This window comes from Peromyscus californicus, unplaced genomic scaffold (assembly GCF_007827085.1).
Source record: "Peromyscus californicus insignis strain IS unplaced genomic scaffold, ASM782708v3 Scaffold_4__1_contigs__length_199733344, whole genome shotgun sequence".
Taxonomy (NCBI): domain Eukaryota; kingdom Metazoa; phylum Chordata; class Mammalia; order Rodentia; family Cricetidae; genus Peromyscus; species Peromyscus californicus.
The window spans coordinates 49,515,740-49,534,471 of record NW_026294562.1 but is presented as its reverse complement, the minus strand read 5'-3'; the positions used below and the strand labels follow the sequence as shown (position 1 = coordinate 49,534,471).

The 18,732-nt window shown below is 43.8% G+C and overlaps 1 protein-coding gene across 2 annotated transcripts; it reads right to left on the bottom strand.

The window, feature by feature from the left end:
* Positions 1-446: 446 nt before the first annotated feature.
* Positions 447-11,235, bottom strand: LOC128125746 (serine protease FAM111A-like). Of its 2 annotated transcripts, none has more exons than XM_052763404.1 (4): positions 11,128-11,235; positions 10,556-10,746; positions 7,874-7,984; positions 447-5,694 (listed from the first exon to the last, which is right to left on the bottom strand). In XM_052763404.1, exons 3-4 carry the CDS (start codon positions 7,952-7,954, stop codon positions 3,823-3,825), a joined length of 1,953 nt encoding a protein of 650 aa, XP_052619364.1. In that variant the 5' UTR covers positions 7,955-7,984; positions 10,556-10,746; positions 11,128-11,235; the 3' UTR covers positions 447-3,822. The 2 variants fall into 2 exon arrangements, with proteins under 2 accessions (XP_052619364.1, XP_052619365.1); XM_052763405.1 differs by having other exon boundaries at positions 10,556-10,672; positions 11,128-11,234.
* Between the last annotated feature and the right edge of the window lie 7,497 nt (positions 11,236-18,732).

The following is an 18,732-nucleotide window of genomic DNA, read 5'->3' as shown; positions in this document are numbered from 1 at the left end:
AATAAGCCCATTTTGGCACAACTTAGCTAGCTGATCTGTTCAAACTTCTGGAGTCTGACTCCAAGCAGTTTGTTTTTACATTATTTAAACATAGCACAACTTTGGAAAATTATTTTCCTGTGACAATGATCACAACAAAGCTTAAGGCTTGGCTATATGGAAAGTCCTTTACAGAGTACATATCGATTGCAAAGTTCCTGTGATTCACCCACAAGAATGGGTTCTATTGACTGAGAATTATTGGTGAAATTATTAAGGCCACGCCACGTAGTTAAAAGGAGATTTATTTATTTATTTATTTATTTTTTTATTTTTTTTTTAAAATTTATTTTGCAATACAATTCAGTTCTACATATCAGCCACGGATTCCCTTGTTCCCCCCCTCCCGTCCCCCTCACCTTCCCCCCAACCCCCCCCCCCCCCATTCCCATCTCCTCCAGGGCAAAGCCTTCCCCACAGACTGAGGTCAACCTGGTAGACTCAGTCCAGGTAGGTCTAGTCCCCTCCTCCCAGGCCGAGCCAAACAATCCTGCATAGGCCCCAGGTTTCAAACAGCCAACTCATGCAATGAGCACAAGATCTGGTCCCACTGCCTGGATGCCTCCCAAACAGATCAAGCCAATCAGCTGTCTCACCCATTCAGAGGGCCTGATCCAGTGGGGACCCCTCAGCCATTGGTTCATAGTTCATGTGTTTCCATTCATTTGGCTATTTGTCCCTGTGCTTTATCCAACCTTGGTCTCAACAATTCTCGCTCATATAAACCCTCCTCATTCTCGCTAATTGGACTCCCAGAGATCCACCCGGGGCCTAGTCATGGATCTCTGCATCCAGATCCCTCAGTAGTTGGATGAGGTTTCTAGCACAACAATTAGGGTGTTTGGCCATCCCATCACCAGAGTAGGTCAGTTCGGGCTGTCTCTCGACCATTGCCAGCAGTCTGTTGTGTGGGTATCTTTGTGGATTTCTGTGGGCCTCTCTAGCACTTTGCTTCTTCCTATTCTCATGTGGTCTTCATTTACCATGGTCTCCTATTCCTTGTTCTCCCTCTCTGTTGTTGATCCAGCTGGGATCTCCCGCTCCCCCAAGCTCTCTTTCCCTCAACCCTCGCCTTTCATTACCCCCACTCATGTCCAGGCTGTTCATGTAGATCTCATTCCATTTCTCTGTCATTGGGTGATCCCTGTGTCTTTCTTGGGGTCCTGTTTTCCAGGTAGCCTCCCTGGTGATGTGAGTAGCAGACAAGTCATCCTTGTTTCATGTCTAGTATCCTGCTATGAGTGAGTACATACCATGTTTGTCTTTCTGAGTCTGGGTTACCTCACTCAGGATGATTTTTTCTAGATCCATCCATTTGTCTGCAAACCTCATGATACCATTGTTTTTCTCTGCTGAGTAGTATTCCATTGTGTATATGTACCACATTTTGTTTATCCATTCTTCAGTTGAAGGGCATCTGGGTTGTTTCCATGTTCTGGCTATTACAAACAATGCTGATATGAACATAGCTGAACAAGTGCTCTTATGGTGTGGTTGAGCATTTCTTGGGTATATGCCCAAGAGTGGTATAGCTGGATCTTGGGGGAGATTGATTCCCAATTTTCTAAGAAAGCGCCATATTGATTTCCAAAGTGGTTGTACAAGCTTGCATTCCCACCAGCAGTGGAGGAGAGTTCCCCTAGCTCCACATCCTCAAAAGGAGATTTATTTAATGGCTTAACTTACTAATTAAGGGATAGGTAGGTCTTGGGGTCTGGGGAAGGTGTATAGCTGTCCAGTGGTGTTCTCTGGAGCTCTGCTTGGCACACCTCCACCATCCAGGGTCCCTGAACAGAGAGAGTGCTGGCCAATCCAGATCTGGGGTCTCCAGGTGCCTCCCTTGGCCCTGCCTTGTAGGCGTGACAGTTGCCAAAGTCTCAATGGGGGTTGGAACTTCCAGATCAAAGCTGGAATGGCTACCCAGGGTGAACAGGTGTCAATTCCTTTTGTTGATGAGAAAAGCCTGTGTGTTCAACAATTCTCATTTCTCTACTGCTATCTGTACATACATGGACCTCTCGCCTTCTCCATCTTGCATGGACAAATATGATTTATAGTCAGGACGGACTCCTGAGTTAGCCTGAGATTCAGCTTTTGGTGTTTCAGACACTGAACATCATGAGCAGAAAGGGACAGAGGCTAAGCGAACTACTCTCCCTAGCTGCCCGAGTAGGGTTAGTGACTGCTGAGCTGGAGCAGTGTGCAGATGTCCTGGAACGTTCTCCCTCTGCTGGCAGGAGATGCCACAGAGGGAATGAAAGGAAAGAGATGCGGATGGTCAAAGGATTTTGAAATCTTGTTAGCAATCATGAATCACTCTGCCAGTTATGAAGAGAGAGGAAACTACAGGTTTAGAATAGGAAATACCAAACTTTCTGTAAGAGTGTGCATGATCCGTTAAGTGAGGCTTGAGGTGGCTTCAAAGTTTTAAAAAGCCAGTGAGAACAACACTTTTGGAAGCTGATTGGAGTACTAATTTTCATTTTTCACTGGGTCCAAATCCCAGAGTCTCATGCCTGCTAGCCAAGTGCTCAACCAGTGAGCCACATTCCCAGCCTTCTTTTCGCATTAAAGTGAATGCTTTGACAGTCAGAAAAATGTATTTTTGCCTTTAGAAAACTACTGAGAGCTGCTGGTAGCAGAAGGCCATGGGAGTATACCGCAGGTGATAACTAATGTTCAAAAGGTCAACCTATCAGAACCAAGGATTCTGGTGGAGGAAACCATCACACACGGCATTTTGGAAGTACTGCCTTTTGAATGACTTGTCTATTTCTTGTTGTAAACTTCTTATGCATTTATACTATTATATCTCCAATCACAATACATCTTCATGTAATGTATATATGTAACCTCATGATTACATCGCAATCTTATGAGCACATATATCTGTGGGTGGTCAGGAAGATGACTTTTCATTTAGTTGTATAATTTTGATATATAAAAAATACACTAGTAAATGCTTCATAGCCAGATCCATTTCGCCATGATGCTGTTGACACTTAAAGTCTGCTTTGTTCCTTTTGCTCAGACAAACACAGACACAAAACACCCTAAGAAAAGCCTGCCAATTCTACGCTTGCCAAGTCTGCTGATAAAAAGCTATGTCTCAGAGTTTGTGGCCCTGGGGACTGTGCCCCCTCCCTCTGGTCCTGAGACCTTGGAACCTTGGGTTACCATGGTAATGGCTCTCCACCTTATGGTCTATTCTAGGAACGTGCTATGACCTTGAGGGTTTTGAAACTTTTCTCAGGATTGCAAAGAGTGTCCTGTTAGAAATGTGAAAAGCCAGGCAAGAGAGGAGCTAAGAATGAGAGCTGAAAAGAAGCTGTAGACTTAAGAGACATGGGAGAACGGCAGAGAGATCAGAAAGATTACTTAGAACAAAAAAGAGATGGACTGAGCATGCCATCACTGATTCATTTGATATCCTTAAGATTAGAATCCCACTGCTTGTAAGTGCCTTGTCTGGACTCTGGGAGAAAGTTTTTCAGGACAGGCACCCCGAAAAGCATGCTATAGAAAAACCAATTCTTTTAAAGAGAGAAAACGGGGGCTGGAGAGATGGCTCAGAGGTTAAGAGCACTGACTGCTCTTCCAGAGGTCCTGAGTTCAATTCCCAGCAACCACATGGTGGCTCACAACCGTCTATACTGAGATCTGGTTCCCTCTTCTAGTGTGGAAAGTTACGTGGTGGCAGAATGTTGTATCCATAATAAATAAATCAATCAATCTTTAAAAAAACAAAAGAGAGAGAAAACAGGAACAAATTCTACCCAGCCCTCAAAAACCTACACTATACATTTCTACATCCTGCTGATTTATACAATCTTCATTGTCCATTTCTATATCCTGCTGATTTATGTAGGTCTCATTGTCCATTTCTTCACCCTGCTGATTTATATGGGCTTCATTGTACATTTCTATATTCTGCTGATTTACACAATTTTCATTATACCATATTTCATCTTTTTGCTTAATATCATCAAGGATGGATTCCATCCTTGTACCAAACTCAATGATATTGTAAACTCCTCTTTCATGCTCACAAATGAAGCCAGCAGTATGCATGGCCACCAGAGAACCGTTACAATCAAATACTGGAGATCCAGAAGAACCACAATAAAACGTATTATAGGTAAAGTCATTAGGGTTGTCAGATATTTCTTGGAAACTTCTCTGAGTATACATATGCTGGTACTTTAAAGAATGATTATGACCTGCTGCTTCTGTTCCAAGAACACATTGCTGATTTTTCTCTCTTGGTTTACCTTGAGGGATCCCTGTACAACCCTCAATAACCCTTTGTCCTTTTGGATAGCCAATCATGTATGTCAACTCCCTGGGGCGTACAAGAGCTATTCCATTATACAGTCCGGCAGGCACATGTTGTCCGTTTTCCTTCAGTTTCAGGACAGCGTAGTCAAGAGTTTCATCAGATATGCCAAGCCAAGGTTCAATGCAAAAACAACTGTTGAAGTTTGAGGCTGGCTCTTTACAATCTTCATCATCAAATGTCACCCTTACACATTGGCTAATTAGTTCTGTAAACTTGAGTGGCTCTCTTCCTTCTCCCACAATGTCATTTAATACATGGCGACAAGTGAAAATGTACAACCCTCTAAAAACGAAGCAAGTGGCACGACCCCTGTTTCCGTTGTTGTCCCAAACTATGAGCCCAGTGGAATCAATGAACTGTGAAAGAAGTCTGAAGACTTTACTTGGAGTAGAGCTTTTTGTCAGTTCCAGGAACTTCCTCTTATGGGCTTTAAAAAGAGACTGTTCTTTACTATTTTCACTTTCTTCCTTAATGTATGCTCTCATTTTCTCACGTTCTGCTGTCAGTGTGGGGTACAAATTCACAATGTATCCTTTTAACTCACTGAAGTTTCTGTCCTCTAACTCAGAATTCTGAGGTGCTGCTACCGCCCAAGGGCTTTTCTTTCTTTCAACCTCAATCAGAAAGAGCTTGCCCTGTAACACATCAACCGGCTGGGTGTTTGCTATGATGGTATCATTGTGAATGAGTTTCCAATGGTCACTCTCCACAAAGGAATGAAACCTGCCATCCTTCCTCAGAGTGGCCTTGATGGTCTCTCCTTGGAAGCCATACACACAGACTTTGGTCCCCTCCTTGTCAAGTTCCCTGCACCTCAGGATCCTTTGCTCCCTATTCCCAACTGCATGAATGTAAAATACAACACACTCAGCAGACGACTGGTCAAGGCGGCCACACACTTCATTATTTTCTTTCTCCTCACTTTCAGTTTTGGAAAAGGTAATGACCACATGGCTGCCTTCCGGAAAACAGCGGAGGGGCATGCCAAGGTTTATGTACCCTTCTATTCCTTCTTTGCCACACACCAGCATTTCTTTGCCTGGCTGTCTTTCTATCTCTCTTTTGACAGGGTCAAGGGTGCTGAGCTCCTCATATAAACTACCTGTCCCCCCATGGATGGGAATTTGCATAGGTGCCTCAGGGCTTACCCCCAAGGTGATGTTGATCATTTTATTTGGGAGAGTGGTCTGATCTTGTCGAGTTTTCTTAGGGGAACAGAGTCTTTGCTCTTGGGTGTTGGGTATCTCATTTGGTCCTTTTTGAGATCCCATTTGCATTTTCGAAGTCGGGTGGTCATTCTGCTTTTCCTGAAGAACCTAAAAAGAAAAAATAGATACTTTAAAATTTGGATTCCAACTCTATTCCTTAGTCTCCTTTGTTAGTATGCAATTCAAAGAATCAATGACTAGGTTTAAATCAGGATTTAACCCAAGATCCAAAATAGAAGCCCAGCCTCCTTAGCTTATCCATCAGGTAATCTCTTCCTATTGCACATGGCTCCTTTCCCAAAAGAATGGGCAATAAGAAACACAACTGTTTCCCACATGTTCAACTGTCTACCAGCTTTCATAAAACCTATTTCAAGTATTTTATTTTATTTTCATCAATACAGTTTTTATCTTTGCCAAACATAGCAAAGGATGCTATCTACATTTTGTAAGAGATTTTATTTGTATTTTTAATGTGTGTGTGTATGTGTAACTGTGAGGGCTTGTGCATGCTAATGCAGTGCCTGCAGAGATCAGAAGAGGGCTTCCTATCCCATGGAGCTAGAGTTCCAGCCAGTTCTAGCCTCATGATGTCAGTGCTGGGCAATGAGCTCTAGTTCTCCTTAAGAGAAGTACATTCATTCAAAAAGCAAGCCGTCTCCTGAGCCACCCATTGTAGTTTTTCTGAGACCAGATTTCACCCTGTAGCTGAGGCCACTCTAGAATAAAATCTCTAGCCCAGGCTGGCCTCAAACTCATGATTTTCATGATCTTTCCATTTGTGCTCAGAAATCAGGAATGCACTACCAGGTTCACCTTCAATATATTCATAAAAAAAATTGAGCAGAGATATGTTAGTGTGATTTAGTTTTTATTTTCCTTTTTATTTGCTCTTTGCAAGCATCTGTTTGTAGAGATTTTGTGTGTATGTGCATGGGTGTATTCGCATGTGTGTGGGCGCATGTTTGCACAGTATATGGAAGTAAGCAGCTGAATTTGGGTCTTTACTTTGATCACTCTATACTCTATACATTGAGTCAGAGTCTCTTCAAACCAGAATTCTCTGATTAAGGAATCTAGCTAGCCAGCATGCTCCAGGGTTCCCCTGCCCTTCCTCTCAGGTGCTGGTATTACAGGTGGGCTATCATGCCCATACAACACTGATCCCGCACACTTCTGTGGCCAATGCTTTACATCTGAACCATCCCTCTGGGTGTTATTTTATGATTTATTTATCAGCCAGCAGTGAAAGCAAAACAACTCGATCATCTACCCAGGTTTCTTGGACAGATGTAAACACATCATCTTTTTTTTTTTCTTTTTGGTTTGTGTTGTGCATTTGAGACACTGTAACCAAGTGTCTGGCCTGGATCTGGACAAACTCTGCCTCTGTCTTCAGAGTGCCGGGAATACACATGTGAGGCACTTTGCCTGCTTGATATTTTTGAAAGGAAAAGACAGGTCCTATGTGTGCTTCCTAGCTTGTTCTGTCATGGAGTAGGACAGAGGAAAAAAAAAAAACAGACCTAGAAACAAAACCCTCATAGAATTTCTAGAACTCAGACAAGAGGGCACAAGCTGAAGGACTGGCAGTCTCAGCCTTGTATTACCAAATCAAGAAGCATGTTAGACTCAGGAGAGTAACAACATCTGCCCTGTCAGCAGAGGCTGCAGGGCAGGAAGAGCTCTGACTTCAGGTAAGCAACCTTTCCAAGTCCCACCTGCCTCAGCCAACCCCTTCTTTCCTGTCTCGCCATAAACAAATTGGAGGTGGAATCCCCTTCACCTACTTCAGGAGGTGAGGGTGAGAACTGATGTACAGAAAATCATGTTTATAAACTTTACAGTTTATAGCACTTCACCTGCTATGCCAATGTAGACGTTGCTGGGTTCAGAAGATGAGCCATACTCGGGGTAAGATTTTCATGCTCTTAAGTACTATAATTTTGTTATTTCTACAGGTTAATGTAACACATTGCGTATGGCCTTGTAAAAATTTTTGTTTCAAGGACTGAAGAGGCAGCTCAGTGACGAGGAGTTCTTGCTGCTCTTCCAGAGGACCCAGGATCGGTTGCCACCCACAGAGCAGCTCACAACTGTCTGCAACTCCAGCTCTAGGGGATTAGACGCCATCTTCAGGCCTCTGCAACCACACACATTTCAGTGTATGTAATATTTCCATACTAATAAGGCCAAGTCTAAGCAGGAAGATTATGTGGCCCAGGATCTGGGATGATTAGTCTAGTATGAACACACCCCACAAATCCACAAATGTTTACGGACCTACCTGGGACGAACGGTTTGTGACGTTCATGTTTTTCCTTAAAGAATTGTGGACCTCCCGTGACCTGTACTTGTTATGGCTCATGGTGGCTTGCAGATGATGCAGATGGTTCACCTGAAATGGTAATTTCAAAAGTTTCAGGTGACAGTAGTATCTTCACAGCTGTCACACAGTGTACCCAGGAAAAAAATGAATTGAAGTCCCAACCCCATCTTTCCTCTTCAGCTTTCATGCCCCAGCATGCTGTTAGCATCAGATAGTTTATCCACCAAGCATAATGAGTCAAGTATAAAAGCAAAGGACTATAAGTCGGGCATTATATCAAAATATCAAAATCTTAACAGAAATTGTCTCTAATGGCTCACCAACAGAACTGTCATGGAAAACAGGGTCCATCTAGATGTTTTGATTTTTGATTTTTTCCTCAGACAGAATATCTTAGAAAAGATTGTGAAGTGCCCAAGTCTACATCTCAAAACAGAGAGGACACTAAAATGTTGGTAACAATATCCCAGGAAGAAATTTACATTTGGAAAAATCAAAAGTGTGTTCTAGTAACAGAGATATTAAATCTCATCTTTGAATTTATAATGTTACTTGTGTGTATGTTTTTGAGGCTGACCATTCGGTTTTGGATAACCAGCTAGTGTGCTCTTCCCTAGGAAAGACTCTCTCTTCCACTCTCAGTATTACAAGAATTTAAAAAGAGAGTAACCTGGTGTGTGTGTGTGTGTGTGTGTGTGTGTGTGTGTGTGTGTGTGTGTGTGTGTATGTTTGTGATGGGAGGTTTGAAAGGGGGAAAGGAAAGGGAAATAATGTAATTTTATTGTCATCTAAAAATAAAATAATTATTTAAGGAATTCTGATCTCCATTGAAGATGGAGATACAAAGTGACAACAAATTACTGGGAAACAGGAAAGCGAAAACTGAGTACTACCCTGAAAAATTGAGTTTTAGCAAGAGTTATCAAAAGAAATCTGGGAAAAAATGCATATAAAAAGATATTTAGGAGCCTTAGTAACTGCTATCTTTTTTATTTATTAATTGTTTGTTTCTTCTCCCAGGACAGGATTTCTCTATGTAGCCTTGGCTGTCCTGTGCTGTGGGATGGTCTGTATGTCAAATTGCTCTGATTGGTCAATAAATAAAACACTGATTGGCCAGTGGCCAGGCAGGAAGTATAGGTAGGACTAACAGAGAGGAGAACAGAGAAAACAGGAAGGCGGAGGGAGTCACTGCCAGCCGCCACCATGACAAGCAGCATGTGAAGAGGCCGCTAAGCCACAAACCACGTGGCCAGGTATAGATGTATGGAAATGGATTAATTTAAGCCATAAGAACAGTTAACAAGAAGCCCTGCCACGGCCATACAGTTTGTAAGCAATATAAGTCTCTGTGTTTACTTGGTTGGGTCTGAGCGGCTGTGGGACTGGCGAGTGACAGAGATTTGTCCTGACTTTGGGCTAGCAGGAAAACTCTAGCTACAGTCCTGGAACTTACTCTGTAGACCAGGCTGCCTTGTAATTAGAGATCCACCTGCTTCTTCCTCCTAAGTGCTGGGATTAAAGACATGTGCCCTTTGTTGAAGGAAGTATGTTTCCTCCTCCCCCCCAACTCGCCCCGCCCCCAAAGTATTTCCCTCTGCTGTCTCCACCAAAATAAAGACATTTGTCATTTTCTTTCACTTGCTAACTTGGAAGGCCTTTCTTAACACACCTAGCCACCCCACTACTCCTCAATGAGGAGGGAAGAATGATGTCCCAGGCCCTATGGTAGCTCCAGAAGGAAGCATCCTGTTCTGTGGTCAGCTTCATAGCACACACAGCCAGCACGAGTATCAGATTCCCAAGAGCCCATGTCTGCTCTCTGTGCACTTCTTTTACTCAAGGACAAAAACAACCCAACAAAAATAAAAGCAACAGAGACAAACTACAGTGTTGCTGGTTAAAGGTAGATTTGGGGAGGCCAAACCTAAAAACTTTTCAACAACTGTTTATACAATCACCAAGGTTCCTTAAATGTTATCTTTACCTTAGAAATAAAAATACCGACAAGCCAAACACCCTAATTGTTGTGCTAGAAACCTCATCCAATGACTGAGGGAACCGGATGCAGAGATCCACGGCCAGGCCCCAGATGGAGATCCAGGAGTCCAATTCGGGTGAAAGAGGAGGGTTTGTATGAGCGAGAAGTGTTGAGACCAAGGTTGGATAAAGCACAGGGACAAATAGCCAAACAAATGGAAACACATGAACTATGAACCAATGGCTGAGGGGTCACCAACTGGATCAGGCCCTCTGAATGGGTGAGACAGTTGATTAGCTTGAACTGTTTGGGAGGCACCCAGGTAGTGGGACCGGGACCTGTCCTCAGTGCATGAGCTGGCTGTTTGGAACCTGGGGCCTATGCAGGGACACTTGGCTCGGCCTGGGAGGAGGGGACTGGACCTGCCTGGACTGAGTCTACCAGGTTGAACTCAATCCCCAGGGGAGTCTTTGCCCTGGAGGAGGTGAGAATGGGGGGGTGGCTGAGGGGATGGTGGGGAGAGGGGCGGGAGGGGGGAGAACAAAGGAATCCGTGGCTGATATGTAAAATTAAATTATAAAACAAAATAAAAATTAAAAAAATACCAAAAAAAACCCCAACAACAGCGGCAGAAGCACAAGGACTGATATAACATCTACCTTCTTTCCTCTGGGACTGAGAGTTGCCTCGAAGAAGGCTGAAGTGATGTTTCTACAGCACACACGGGTGCTGCGGATGCGGACTTCCTTGGTCTTTGAAGTTGGGCTCCCAGAAACCTGTTGATAGAACAGAATTCGGATTCCTGCTCTTGGGGTAATGAAAAGAACCACTTCACAGAGTCGAAGCTGTACTGAGAGAGAAGAACAAAGTTAGGTTCAGACAGAGTGTAGCACTTTGTCACGTCTTGCATCCTCATTCTAGAAAGAGGCCCACTCCCGGAAATGTGCTTGCGAATAAATCCCTGAGAAGTTAATTTTAGGGGTGACTCTTAAAGGGAGCCACCCGGTTTACAGACGCCAGCTTTAAACATCAGAATGTGTTCTCCCTTGAGCCCTGGTGATCTCTGACTCCTCTAAGAACTGCAGAGAGCACACAAGTGGGCCTGTGCTCTCGGCACAGCAGGCACAGTGCACTGGTCTGCCTCCCTGATGCCCATCTGAATGAGGTTTTTCTGCATTATTCCACCTCAAGTAAATCCTCCAAGTCAGCCCCCAAACGAAGAGTAACTCACGTAAGCAAAGCGTTCTCTCCAAACGGAGCGGTCACTGGCCTGTGCTTCCGACTAGAACCGCGAGAATCTCTGCTAATGGCAGCTCTGAAAAAGGTCGCCCAAGACAGCAGAACCGCGGGACGCTGACGGCTCTCATTGGCTGTGCTTGTGCCACTTCTTGGTGGCGGGAAAGGGGTGACTCCACCCACTGACTAGAGAGAGCACTCCAGGCCCCTGAGCATGCTTCTTCCTGTTGGAGGATTAAGAGTCACAGCCAAGTTGCAGCTGAGTAGAAGGGCCCTTTCCTCTGCAAGTTTCCTCTTTATTCGTGAGTATTTGAACATCCCCGTCCAGCCAGGCCCTCTCCAGCACTCCCTCCCCCGCCCTGGTGTTTAGAAGTCCGGATGCAGATCTGACTACAAGCTAGGGGGAGGAGCCAGGGTGCAAGAGTTCCTGCCTCTCAGCTCTCCCCAGGCAGGAACTTGGTCCGCGGGCGTCCTGAAGTCCTGGCTAGGGAAAAGATGCAGAACCAGGCCCTAAGAGGACATCTGCTGCAGAGACCCTAACCATTGTGGCCAGGTAAGTGAGTGAGTTCTGTGAAGGAGAGAGTGACATCCCTTTTAGGTGGCAGGAGAAGGCTTTGAGAATCAGGAAGAAGCTACAGATGCCTTCAGAGCAAATTCACTCTCGTGACTCTGTTTCCCAAAAGAACCCGAGTGCCTGCTGCTTTCAGTCCTGATGAAGAACATGGTGTCCACTCCGGAAACATAAATCTTAAATATGCTGTTAAGCCTAGTCATGTGTTTTTGCAACTGAGAAATGATATAAATATAAAAATATACCACTGTATGAAAAGGCACTTTGTATGAAGAATACGGGTTATCCAAACACACGTAGTTACTCCGTGTTGAAATCATGAGGCTTTGTAATTGAGTGAAATAAATTATAGTACAAAGAAACTAAGCAGAGTAAAAGGAAGCAGGGAGCAGGAGGCACACTTCCCCATTTTGCTCCTACGTCTGGGTGATGCTCGGCTGTGCTGAGTAGAAGTCAGTTTCTTCCTTCGTTCCTTCCATTTTTTTTTTGTAGTTTTTGAGATTTATATAACTACTTCCTTTCTTCCCTTCCTTTTCCTCCTTCCAACATCTCCCATGTACCTCACCACAACCATCTTGTCTTCTTTCAAATATGTAACAAAGTGTGTGTCTGTGTGTATACAATTTGTTTGCTTACAGTCATGGTATGTGTGATTTTAGGGATGATATTGGTGAATTTGTGTCTCTTTCCCAGGGAAGCCTATTTCTCCTGCTCTAAGCATTCCTTAGTCACTTATATTTCTTTGTCTAGGCATGAGGCCTCATGAGCTTCCCCCTTTCCATGTTAACATGTCTATTGAGGTCATCCTTATTAGGTCTTGTTTAGGCAGCCATGTTAGTGAGACCATATGTTAGTTAGTGGGTGTAACTCTTCTGACATCCTAGGAGACACAATTACACAACAAATTTCCTGTTCTCTTGCCTCATATTCTTTCTACTCCCTCTTCAGGAATAATCCATGGACCTTAGATGCAGGAGTTGTGTTAAAAATGTGTCAGCTGACACTGGGCTCCACAAATCTACATTTTAATCAGTTGTGGTTTTCTGTAATGGTTCTGTCTGTTACAAAGAGAAGCTTCCTTGATGAGATGTGGGGGTACACTTCTCTGTGGGCTGAGGGACAAACCTTTAGAATGTAGTTAGGGATTATGCTGGTTTAGTAAAGTAGCTGTTTTAGGTTCTCCTCCAAGAGCCATGACTTCGCTAGCCCTGAGTAGTGGACTAGGTTTCTAGTACCAGACATAGGTTCCCTCTCGCTGAGCAGGACTTAAGTCCTATCAGAGACCTTTTTGCTACGGCCAAGTTCCCATGCCACTGTGCACCCTTGTGGGGTCATTATTCCATGCTGGTCACTCTTGTGGTTCATAGGCATCACAGCTGGATAGGACCAGTAGTTGCATCCCTCCTTTGCAAGCTTGCATGACATCTGCTTCCATGAAAATCTGTCCTCAAGATGTTCAGGGTCTGTCTACCAATCAAGCAGGCATCTTGGTTCACGTTGAGGACTGAGATATAAGCTGTTTGAAAAAACATAATTATCTTGGTCAGGCTGTCATTTCTGTGACACAGATAATTTTGTGTGGGTGTAAGAGAAATTAATATCTCCTGTTTAAAACTCATTTTTAAAGAAATCCAGTAGTTACTCCTATGTAATTTCTGATAGACACAAAAATCAAGAGTTTACAAACAAGAGCTCTGAGCTGGATTCATGGTTCTTTCATAAAGAAACATGTCCATACTGACAGTCCAACTGGCTGTTAACTGTCAAACTCCAGGTTGGTGGAACATAGAGTAAAGGATCTTGTACAGGAAATATTTAGGATGCACAGAGCAGTGGGTTCAGGGGACAGCAGTGAAATCACTAAGTTCAAGAACAAAGCCTCGGAGGTAACTCTGGAGTCAGGAAGCTGCATTCATTAGGAAACAATTTTGATCTAACAGCCTCCTCACAGCATCAAAGCAAATGCCAGATCCTCCAACCGTGACTGAGCTGCTGCTGCTGCTAGAGCCTTGGTTATCGGTGAAGCTGAGTGCTCCATACTGACACCGAGGTAGTCTACACTGTGATTTCTACACACTGACACTGAGGTAGCCTACACTGTGGTTTCTACACACTCACCTTTCTGTGACTTAGCTTGATTGGAAATGGAGCAGAAGCAAGATGGCCTATACTTTGTTCCTGCCTTTCATGGAGTATTGTAAGTACAGAAGAACCCGATTTATATTAAGAAATCACTTTCAAATTAGCTGCTTGAGAGTCAGCCTTTGGTATTCCAAACTCTGAAGGTGATGAGAAAAATGGGCAGCAGCTGGGTGACTTTTCTTACCTGCCAGAGAAAGGTTAGAAATTGCTGAGCTGGGGGAAAGAAGCAGAAAACCTGGAACATTCTACTTCTACTAAGAGTAGAAGCTGGTGCCATAGATGATATGCAAGGGAGAAAAGTCTGATTATCAAAAGACTTTGAAGTCAGAAAGTAAGAATCTCTCTGCCGGTTATCATGATACATCATCCTAAGCATTTAGAATAGCAAATTCAAATTCTAACCCTGGCTTGCAGCAGAACTCCAGCCAAGTGCCCCATGCCATGAGGCTAGGGCGGGTGGAATGAAGCTGAGCAGGGGTAGGAGATCCTAAATCTGGCATGCAGTGGAACAATAATGAATTGTCCATCTCACACCATGAGGCTGGGGTGGGATGATCACAGCCAAAAGCACCAACCAGGACCCTTTGGGCAGTATAATGATCTCCTTGTGATGAAGAAGCATGCCCCAACCCAGTGTCATAGCAACCTGAGTGAGACAGGGAGAGTCACATGTAGAGATGGGGCTGCCCACCCAGGGCTCTGAAGAGAAAACACAGGACTCAAGTGGTACCTTGAAGCACGAGCCCATGGATAATACTAGAGTGAGCAGAGTGAGCAGAGTGCCTTATGGGAAAGAGAGGAGGCGAGAGGGGAAAAGAGGAAAGGGGAGAGGGGGAAAAGGAAAGGCAGAGCACACAGAACAGAATTGTTCAGGTCATATCTGAAGAGATGAGAGAGGAAGGGATCGGGCTGAGACGGTGAGGGAGCTGACCCCTTGATGAGCTGCAACACACAGGAAAGCGAGCCCTGCATTTTGTCTGGGAAGCAGAGAAGAGATGACCCTGTTGATGAGAGCACAGGTGAGCCAACCTGAGATCTAGCCCCACCCCTCATCTGCCACATGGGGGCATGGGCTGGGGAGAGATGCTCTCCCCACCCCTCATCACACACACACACACACACACACACACACACACACACACACACACACACACACACGCACGCACACCCCATGTCCGCCCATCAATGCCTGTGCCAGGTGGGAGAGCAGTCCCTCTGGTCATAAGAGGAGGAGAGTTCTGTCCCTGAACCCCACTAGCTGCAACACTCAGGTCAGCACAAAAGAGCCAACAATGTTAGTGCAGGTGTGGGTGAGCCAGCCCCGAAATTGTGACCATGTGAAAGCTGTCCCCATTTCTCACCTGGTGGACCAACCCTACAGCTGCCCAGGCCCAGACCTAGGGTTATGAGTTGGCCTCTTCCAACATCCACACCATCTATGATCTGCTGGAGCAGGTGAAGGGACCTGACCCACAGACCCAAAGCTGCAGGGTCTCCACAACACAGAGCTGCAGCAGGATGTCCAGGAAGAGTCCTAGTGGGGACCCAGCATCGATCCTGTAGTGGAGACCAGGGGCCTCGAACCAATCATACCCTGCAGCAAAGGTGTACACATCATGACTTGTTGGGTTGAACTACAGCTTCCATGAAGAGATTTTCATTTTTTACCTTTTAACGTTTTTTTTAAATTTTATTTTCTTTCTTTTTTCTCCTGATTTTTTTCTTATTGGTTGGGGGGTGCAGGGGTGTAGGGTGGATGTGAAGGGACGGGGAATGAATGGCATCAATATATGTGATGTGAACGATACATAGAATAAATAAACATAAATTAAAAAAAATAAGAATAGTATATTCGATGGCTTTTGTAAGGTATGGTGAACACAAGCTGAGCATTTTAAGTAAGTATGAGATGTTTTCTAATTTAAAATGCTAGTGAGGAAAACAATATTCACTATTGACTTGAATTCTAATATGTAAATTTTACTGGTGATTAATCTCAAGACCTTGTGTATGCCAAGAAAGTGTTCTACTGCTGAATCACATCCCCACCTTACTTTTAATTTCTGATTTGGCGATAGAAGTTCAAGGTTGGCCCTTACATATATGGGAGCCCACCTGTCTTGGAACTTGTGATTCTCTATCATGAACCTCTGGAGTAGCTGATTACCAACTTGTGCTATAAGGCCCATCCATCAATTTCTTTTCTGTTTTAATACTCTCTGGGATAGTCTGATGAATTTGAAATGAAGTCTTCTTGTTATTAGTATTCTAGTTATTGTGACCATCTTTTGTCTCTTCATTCAACAAATTAACTAAGCTCTCATTTTTTTTCTATTTAATATTAAAAGAACAGAATACACTAGGCAAAGTCTATCTTGGCATTTATACAAATACCCAATCTTATGTCAGCAGGAAACCTGCCAGGTTTCTACAGTGGAGAACATGAGCCCACTACAGTTAGAAGTTTTATATCGAAGTGTACTCACCGCAAACTCTGACAGAAACCTTGTTTGAGCAATAGCATGACAAATGGAAACATGGAGTTCTCTGCTTGTCCTGCTGTTAGCCTGGGGATCTTCCTAACCTTGATGTAAAGTAATTGATGAGAATGGGCAATGGAAATGAATAGTCAGTTGAGGGATAGGGACCTCAATTCTTGTACAGAAGCTGGAAATGACCTTGGTTCTTTCCTAGCTGGATGCTAGAAATGCCAGAAGAGACCCATGGTTCTTGCTCTGGCTTCTTGTTACATTTCTACTCCATTTACATAACCTTAAATGCAAGTCCCACTGGCTGGAAGCTACACTGAGGTCATGATTGAACTAATAGACACATGGACACCTTGTGGGTAGGCTGACTGGGCTGAATGTCCTCCCTGCCTCACCTCCATTTCTGCTATTAGTTCTACAAAAAGCCCCTTGACTAATAGTTTTATGTTGTTCTGTTTCCTGGGGTCTCTGTGCTCTTTCCTTCTGTTTGCTTCTATATTTCACCTTCTTTCTACAAACTATCCTCTCTCAGGCTGTGAAACTCCCTTCTTGAGTTTAGAAGGCACAGGCTTGGAGAGGTTCTGGAGGCTGTTGATTTATCAGGCATCTCAGCTCCTCAAGCTACACACACCTGAGGTGGTAAAGTCTCCATTGCATCGAAGAGCTGCTTGTCCACCATTTCAAAACCACAGCAGAACCATGCCTTTTACCTTTCTATCCTTCTTTCCTTCCCTCTCCCTTCTTTTTTCTCAGACACTAGAAATTAAACTCCGGGCCATGTGCATGCGAGTTAAGACCTCTACCACTGAGCTATAATCTCCATCCTTTTCATTCATTGAATTACTTTTCGATTTTTTTTCCCCACAGCGACTGACTAAATTTACCAATTGAACTATGTCCCCAGTCCCTGTGTTGTCCCATTTAATTTTATACTCTAGAATTCTATTATACAGTACAAACCATGTCTCAGTGGAAATACAACACCAGAGAACACCAGAACTATTTCAACAGAAAGCTACCTTTGCTTATTACTAATTGTGGCCTCAAACTTAGATCTATGAGCTCATTCATCATTAGAGTATATAATCATTATTATAGAAAAAAAGCCCAGATAAGTGGAACTACAACTTTCAAAGCCTGGACATGAAGAAGTACTTGGCAGGATCATCTGTTCCTCTACATATAGAAGAAAATAGCTAATTTCAAGAACTGTTTCATTTACTGAAACTGTATATGAATTTCCAATCACTTTTAGCATGATGGATTATTATGAAAGATTTACTTTGTTTTCTGTAAGAGCGTTTGCCTGTATGTATGTTTGTGCAGCACATGCATGCCTAGTATCCAGGAGGAGGACAGAAGAAGATGCCGGAACCCTGGAACTGAATTCACAGTCCTTTGTGAGCTGCTGAGTGGGTGCTGGGAATCACGCTGGGTTTCTCTGTAAATGCTCTTAAGCACTGAGCCATTTCTCCAACCACTATGTTGGATTTCTAAAACACTGGGAATTTTGTCATATTATATCCTTCCTCAAAATATTTTCCCAAGCCAGGCAGATAATGATGGCCCTGGTCTTTAATCCCAGTACTCAGGAGGCAGAGGCAGGTGCATTTCTGTGAGTTTAAGGCCAGCCTGGTCTACAGAGCAAGTTCCAGCACAGCCAGCGGTACACAGAAAAACCCTGTCTTGACAAAATAATTATTTTTTTCTTCCACAATAAAATTTTGATATGGATGTACTATGGCTTTGACCAACATTGAAAATTCATCAAGAGATGAGCTATCTTCTTCTAGATACCCAGATTCATAGCACAGTGCCTTCCCATGTGGGGTCTGTTGTGTAATTTTCCCAAGGATTTTGTCTCTGTTGACTCCACATAGACACAAAGAATTCAATAGGTGTACTGTCTAAATAACTGTCCATTTATAAGTGATTTTGAAATACTTTTTAAAACTTGATATCAACTACAGACTGTTGTACACGAATTATTTTTTTACCTTCTCTTAGTGTCTGTCATAGTTAGCTTTCTGTTGCTGCAATAAACCACTCTGACCAGAAGCAATCTGAGGAACAAAGAGTTTATTTCACTTCTCAAGTTACAGTCCATCATAAAGAGAAGCCAAGGTAGGGACTCAACATAAGGGCTCGTGGGAGAAAACACGTGCGCGGTGCTTTCTGGCTTGTTCAGTTTCCTGTGTTATGCAGGCCAGGCCCACTTACCTAGAGACGGGTCTACCCACACTGGGCGCTCCCCTCATACATCGATTAAAAACTAAGAAAATGCTTCACAGATATGGCCACAGGCCAATCTGATCTGGAAAGTTCATCAGCAGTGGTTCACTTTTCCCAGGTGACTTTAGGTTTGTGTCAAGTTGACAGCTAAAGCTAATTATGACAG